We start from the raw sequence: 7,517 nt of genomic DNA, 5'->3' as shown, positions 1-7,517 counted from the left end.
ATTGTAGTCAATGTCATGGGACAAAGTGTATGTGAACTGCTGTATGGAAAGTGAATTTGCTCTGTAAATTTTCACCCAAATCACAATTAAAAAAAAAGAAAGAAAGAAAAGCTAAGTTACTTATGCATTTATTTGAAGGGCTCTGGGGGGAAAAAAAAACAGCTCTGCAGAGCACAGTCCTACTCTGACAAGCACAGGGTCACCATGAGTTGGAATTGACTGGACAGCAACTGTTAAAGATAAATGTAGCGCATGGGTTTCTTTGTTGTCTTTTGGCTGTAGATGCCTTCCTAGGAGAATAACATGGTTCCTCTTTACTGAAAACTCACTGTATAAGGGGGGAAATGCAGAACAGAATTTTAAAATCTCATGGAATCCAGACTTTCTGGATCTATAGAGGCTGGATAAACTCCAGAAACTATTATCCTGAGATCCTCTTTAAACTTGAAACCAAAAAATACCCCTGAAGTCTTTTTAAAACCAAATGATAGTTTAGCTTAAGGAGAAGAGAACGCCTACCTTGAGCACCGCACTCTTTTAGGATCTGTCTACATGGGATCAAATAACCACAGCAACTCAAAAGATGCGGTAGGAAACTCAGGGCCAGTGGGCTCACATTGATGGGGGAGGAGCAACTCAGAAAAGGAGGGTGAGAAGGTTGTACGACTCGAATAACATAATCCACATCCCTGAATTGGACACATACAAAGTGTTGAGCACTGTATATTCTGCCGTGTACAGTCTCAACAACAACAAAATAGAATAAACTGTACTTAAAAGACAGCGACCCGCCGGGTGCGACTTAAGGTGTGGGGCATTCCGCTGCCATCATTCATCATTCCTAATCCAACGCTGCAGAACAGACACTGGGATCTCCATTTCAGCTGCAGAGAAGAGGCTTGGGGAAGGGATGTGACTGGCTCAAGGACACACGCTGGCCCTGTGCCCTCTGAGCATCACACCCTGCCCCTCCCATGCTTTTCGAGGAGAGAGACACAGCCCTCAGACCCCATCTCCAGCCTCCGGGGGCTGGAACCGAGAGGAGAGGTCAGGAAAGAGCTGACCCTGTGCTCCGCGTCCGCTCTCATGAAACTACTTCAGTCGGCTCTGCGTGCAGGGTGGTTAGTGCAGGAGAAGGGAGGTAACCCGACATCGAAAAAGCAGTGCTGGCTCAGCCTTGCCATAGATCAGAGCCAAGTCTATATTCACAGGCACTGGCTGCTGCGAAACCACCCTGGTGACCTGCAGGCTTGACAATGCCAACTCCCAGCCACCCTTTGATACACACAGGCTGGACACTTGGATTCCTGCAGAATCGTTAGGCCCACGCAAGGGCCAAAGTAACCACTGTGGCATCCTTTAAATAAGGCTGGGGTGACTCAGTGTTAGAAGTCTTCTCTTCTGTGCAGGGGACCCCGAGTTTGGTTCCTTGCTCAGCCACCCCCGACCTGCCCGCGGAAGCTTGTGTGATGTTAGGATGCTAAATAGGTTTCAGCAGAGCTTCCAAATGAAAATGGACTAGGAAGAAAGACCTGGCAATCTATGCCCCAAAGCCAGGCAATGAAAACCCTATGGGTCACAATAGTACATTGTCCTATCTGCCACCAATCGCAGAAAGGCACAGCACTGGACAACATTCTGTCCCGATGTGCGTGGAGGTGCCATGAGTCAGGACCAACTAACTCAGTGACAGCTAACAATAACACCAGCAGCAGCAGCAGCCTTGATAGATGGCATCTTACTTAATAGGGTTAGTGATCAGAAAGGCATAACAACCTCGTGTTGGAGTGGGCAGATCCTCTAAGGCAATTGTTCCCCAGCTCGGGAGAGTGTGGGCTCACGGGGCAGTAGGTAGGGGCCGACTCAATGGTCACAACGCACCGATCAATACATGTAATAACCAGTGGCTAGAACAAGAGCTGTCATACCTGTTTGTACCAGTGCTTCACCAGGCGAATTAAACTCTTCAGCTTGGTCGGACGGGAGCCAATGAAATCTCGTTGCAGCTCTGTGAAGCAGGTGGAGAACTCCCCTTCCACGTAGTCTGGGGATTCGTATAGACGGATGAGCTCAGCGTAGGCACTGGGGCTGGGGATGGAGCCAGAGACCCAATGACCTATGGTGTAGGAGATATTTGCAGGAAGCCATCAATCATATGCCTGGTAATGAGCAGATTTGAAAACATATTTTTTTCTTTTTATTATTTTTTATTGTGATTTGGGTGAAAATTTACAGAGCAAATACACTTTCCATACAGCAGATCACATACACTTTGTCTCATGACGTTGACCACAATTTAGCACAATGCAACTTCCTCTCCCACTTCCTCCCGAAAGGTAGCACTTCCCTGTGACCATCCCTCCATGTACTCCTACCTCCTGAGCTGTCTCCCTGTGCCTGAGCAGCCCTTCTTTCTCTCTTGCTTGATCTCTCCAAGGAGTGTATCTATCTCAGGTAAATGTTCAACTCATATGCCTGTCTACTGCTTGGCTGGAAGCCACAGGTGTGCGTTCAATTCCAGACCTGAAGGGCAGCTAGGGGCCATAGTGTCAGTGGTTCCACCAGACTCCATCGGGCCAGCAAACCTGTTCCCCACTTTTTTTTTTTTTATTTATTTGAAAACATTTTTGATAAATTTAATTCTAGGAAATGATTTTGCACGCTATTAGTGTATCTGAATGACTGGGTAGGGCAAATGATTAACGTACTCGCTGCTGACCGAAAGGTCAGTGGTTCGAGTCCACCTGAGATGCCTCGGAAGAGAGGTCTGGTGATCTGCTTCTGAAACACCAGCTGTGAAAACCCTAGGGAGCTCCCTGTTCTGATACAATTTGACAGTGTCACCCCAATGGGGCAACCATGCGTCAAAATTGACTCCATGGCAACTGGTTTTTAAGATATAGGGAGTATCTGTGTTCTGCTGTGTATATTCTGTATACACAGAATATACAGATATGTATATTCTGAGCAATTTTAAATAATTGATTTTATATTATAATTAGGAGCTCTGGTAGCATAGTGCCTAAGGCACTTGACTGCTAACCAGACGGCTGGCAGTTCAAACCCACCAGCCACTCCTATTAGATTTTATATTATAATTAATATAAAATCAATTACATTAAAAAAAAGATATAGGGAGCATTTCTGGAATAATGAAACTTTAAAATCAACAACTCAACAAACACATAGAACACTTCCATCATCACAGAATGACCCCTTGGACAGAGCTGATATGGGTTCACAAACTATGGCCTCCAGGTCAAATGTGACCCACTGTTTGTTTCTGTAAATAAAGTGTTATTGGAACATGTTGTTGTTGTTGTTGTTATGTGCCGTCGAGTCGGCCCCGACTCATAGCGACCCCTCCTTGGGTTTCCGAGGCAGTATCACTACGGAACATAGCTACACCCATTTGTTTATGTATTGTCTATAGTTGCTTTCATACAACAACAAAGTCAAGTAGTTGTAACAGAGACCTGCACAAACCTCACAGCTGCAAATTGTTACTGTTTGACTCTTTATAGAAAGAGTTTGCAGACCTCTGATTTTTACTGTTACTAAGAGATGCTAAGAACTACTCTGAGGGAAGGTACCAGGGCCTTCATGACTTTTATATGATTTGGAAAATGACTGAAATAGCATCTAATACACCATTTGTAATTATGTATCTGTTATTGTTGTTATTATGTGCCGTCTAGTCATAGCGACCCCTTCCTGGGTTTCTGAGGAAGTATCACTATGGAAGTAGATTGCCCAACCTTCCTTCTGAGGAGTGGCTGGTGGGTCTCTATCACCCATAAATTGAATTTATAAAGGGGATTTTGCCTAACATTTGAAGGCAAATACCTAAATTTCCTGTGTTTTGGCATCAGAAATCCCCCACAAGATTTAGGGTCCAGGTAATTGGCCTAATATTGTTTTTAGTATTTCTGTTCCACCTCCTAGTCTGCTGTGTAGTGCCTGGGGTCCTAAAAGTGTGCAAGCATCCATCCAAGGCACAATGATTGGTCTCTATTCATCTGGAAAAACAGAGGAAGGAGAGTCAGGAACAGGAAGGAGTAGGAGATGGGATGTGTGGCTAACTGCCTCCATGAACAGCTGCCTCCTTTGAGATAAGAAGAACTGGATGGTGCCCAGCTACCGTTGCTGAACATTTCGATCAAAGATTCGATAGAAGAATCCTGATCAAAAGGAGGGGAATGTGTGGAACAGAATTCCAAATTCTCATAGAATCCAGACTTTCTTGAGCCATTGAGGCTGGATATACCCTCTGAAACTGTGGCCCTGAAGTAATTGTTAAGCTTTCAACCAAATATATCCCCTGAAATCTTCCTTAAACCAAACAATACATAACTTACATAGTAAAGAATGTTTGCCTAAAAAAAAGAGAATTGTTTCACAGCTTGTTTGTTAATTTCTTTCCCTAATATTTGAGGCATTTTATCAACAAATGTGTGTGGAACTCTAGTGTATCCCTTTCTTTGATAGATATCGTGGATGATACCAGAGTACAGGATGTGGGTCCTGATCGTCCTTGTTGTTGTTGTTAGGTGCCGTCGAGTCATTTCCGACCCAAAGCGACCCCATGCACAGTGGAAGGAACACTGCCCGATCCCGCGCCAGCCCCACAATCCCTGCTATACTTGAGCCCATCGCTGCAGCCACTGTGTCAATCCATCTCGTTGAAGGCCTCCCCCTCTTTCGTCGACCCTCTGCCCTACCAAGCATGACATCCTTCTCTAAGGAATGGTCCCTCTGACAACATGACCAAAATAGGTGAGATGAAGTCTGGCCATTCTCGCTTCCTTGGGCTACTTTAAAATAGTCCTTGGGCTACCTTAAAAGAGAATGGGAATAAAATCTTACACAGGTCTAAGTTACTACTGTCATCATTCATGCCACCTGCTGGGGGTTCTGGGCCCATGACTACCCTTTTTTATATTTTAATTTTTGGTGAAAATATACATAGCAAAACTCAATCCCATTTCACAGTTTCTGGACATAATGATTAGTGCCATTGGTTAAACTTCACATTCTGTCAACGTTGAGATTATTTTTGTTCTAGTCGTTTCACTTCCATTTATTTAATCTCTCTACCCCCTTCAACCTTCTCATCTATGATTTAAAATAGCTGTTGATCCTTTGGTTATTTTTATATATGTATTTAAGTAATGCAATAATCAAAGGTGATAATATTTACTCTTTGGGCTAAACTGTTTGTTAGTTTAAGGGTGACTTCAGGGGATAGTTTCAACTCAAAGTTTGAATAGCAACTCAAGCCCATAGTCTCAGACTTCTCCAGACTCAATAGGTCTAGGAACTCTGGATTCTTTAAGAATTTGTGGTCTGTTCCACATTTTTCTCCCTGTTTGTCATAATAGCATTTCTCTATTATGTTCCTGATCGGAATGTTCAGTCGTGGCAGTCGGGCACCATCTAGTTCCTCTGGCCTTCTAGCATAGTTTTTACAGCCCCATAGCAAGTGGCTTTCTCTCCACCCCTTTCCACCACCATGCCCAGAGTCTTCCCCTCCACAGGCTGAGGTCTGGGGAGTCTTACCTAGAACATTAAAGGCAGGCAGCACATCAAACTCAACGCTTTCCTGCAGCTCTGCATTGAACTTTTTAGATTTCAGAGAGAAGCTTAGCACCCTGGGAGCCTCCCACTTGGAAATCTCAACCTTCACTTCAAACTTCTCCTCCTGCTGACAGGCTTCCAGCTGCTTATGGATTTCCCTGATGATTTCACTTCGTTTGTGTTTTTGGCAGGGAAAGCCTTTCATCAAGTCAGGGAACACGATGAGGTCGGCGTCAGAGCCACTCTTCAGAGCTGTACCTTTGGCTGTTGAGCCCCCCTAATGAAGAAAAGAAAGCTGAACAAGAGTGGCTCCTGAACTGAGTCATGGGCTGGGACTTGTTGGGGTGACCAGTGAGGTTACTTTCTGGTTTAGTATACACTGAACTTGGAATCTATAGTGGGGTGAATGGTGGCCTCCTGTCTCAGTTATCTAGTGACTCATAGCGACCCCTCCTTGGGTTTCCGAGGCGGTATCACTACGAAAGTAGATTTCCCAACCTTCCTTCTGAGGAGTGGCTGGTGGGTTTGAACTTCCAGCCTTCTGGTTAGCAGTCAAGTGCCTACGCTATCAGGGCTCCTTTTTTCATCGTTTAGGAGGCTAGTGCAAATTCTGGGCACTAGCTCTGGGAAAAGCTTTCTCTCTCTCTGTCTGCTGGGGGCGGGGGTCCTTGGCCATTTTCAGCTTTTGTTCCTGTTTCCTTGGTGATGTCATGTGGTGTGGCATTTATCTTCCCCTATCTCTGCTTGCTTCCTGCTTGCTCAATCTGCTCTTCTGTATCTCAAAACAGATTCTTTTAAGACATGCCCTATCCTGACACTGCCTCATTACCGTAACAAAGAAAATCCCTTCCCAAATGAAATTATTACCAGGGGTTATAATAGGGGAGAGGATTTATATCAGATAGTTTTTTGAGGACACACTTCAATCCACAACACCTCCCAAAAGAGGATCCACTGGGCTCTTGTACGTGTGATCTTATATGGAAAAAGGATCTTTGTAGATGTCATTAAATTAAGGATCTCGAGATGAGATCATCCTGGATTAGGGTGGGCCCTGAATCCAAGACAAAGGTTCTTGCAGGAGAAGAGAGGAGGAGAAGACCCGAGGAGGAGGAGGCAATGTGAAGACATAGACAGAGATGGAGGGATGTGTCTACAAGCCAAGGAACGCCAAAGATTGTCATGAGCCAAGGTGTGCTGTTGGTGACATAGACGTCTATCAACACCCCCACTGAGAACTGGTATCCTAGTTGCCTGAACTCCTCAGCTTCCCTTCCTTAGCCCTTTGCCCTCAAGTTTCTGATGGTAGAGTAGACAGCACTGGAGAGGGCCAGTAACTGCTTCTCCCCCTTCCAGTGACACCCCTTGAGAGGAAGGCCAGTGCTCACCTTGATGATCTTCTGAATCTTGATCTGATCTTCTGAATGTTGAAAACACTTATTTGTAAGGAATTTACAGATGATGTCAACAGCTGTCTTGATCTGATCCAGGAAATCTTTGCTGGGTTGGAGAAAGTCTCTGATGAACTTATCCAGAAGATGGCCCGGAGTTGCACAGAGTGGTGCTGGCTGAAGGAGACACAAGAACTGGGCTGTGAACAGCTTCCTGCAGGCAGACCCTGGTTTCTTTCTTGCTTTGTTCTTGGGGTCTCTGCCTGCCTCCCACCCCTGTGCCCCAACCCTCTTGGTGGACATACCTGAGAGTTTATGGTGGTACCCAAGAGCCCTCAGAAACAAAAATTCCCCTCCTTGCCTCTCCTTACCCCTAGGAGAGGCTTGGACCCTTCTCTCAACAACTTAGTAATGCTGTTACCTAAATGAGTCAAAGGTGGTCTCTGTATTTGGCCTTGACTTGTTAACGTCTTCATAGCAAACTGAGGCTTGATATTCTCCCAAAGCCCATGGGTACCATACTCAAACTATACACATCTAATTATAGGA

At 45.1% G+C, this 7,517-nt stretch overlaps 1 protein-coding gene across 1 annotated transcript in view; it reads right to left on the bottom strand.

Annotated features, from left to right (window-relative positions):
- Positions 1-7,517, bottom strand: part of OAS2 (2'-5'-oligoadenylate synthetase 2) — a 24,862-nt gene that overhangs the window by 4,426 nt on the left and 12,919 nt on the right. The window contains 3 exon segments of the mRNA XM_042780611.1: positions 1,929-2,116; positions 5,560-5,854; positions 6,966-7,145. Of these exon segments, the coding sequence (XP_042636545.1) occupies positions 1,929-2,116; positions 5,560-5,854; positions 6,966-7,145 (663 nt within the window).

This window comes from Orycteropus afer, unplaced genomic scaffold (genome assembly GCF_000298275.1).
Source record: "Orycteropus afer afer isolate SDZICR_OR568_19922 unplaced genomic scaffold, OryAfe1.0 scaffold00048, whole genome shotgun sequence".
NCBI classification, from domain to species: domain Eukaryota; kingdom Metazoa; phylum Chordata; class Mammalia; order Tubulidentata; family Orycteropodidae; genus Orycteropus; species Orycteropus afer.
This window is presented reverse-complemented; position numbering and strand designations above follow the sequence as displayed.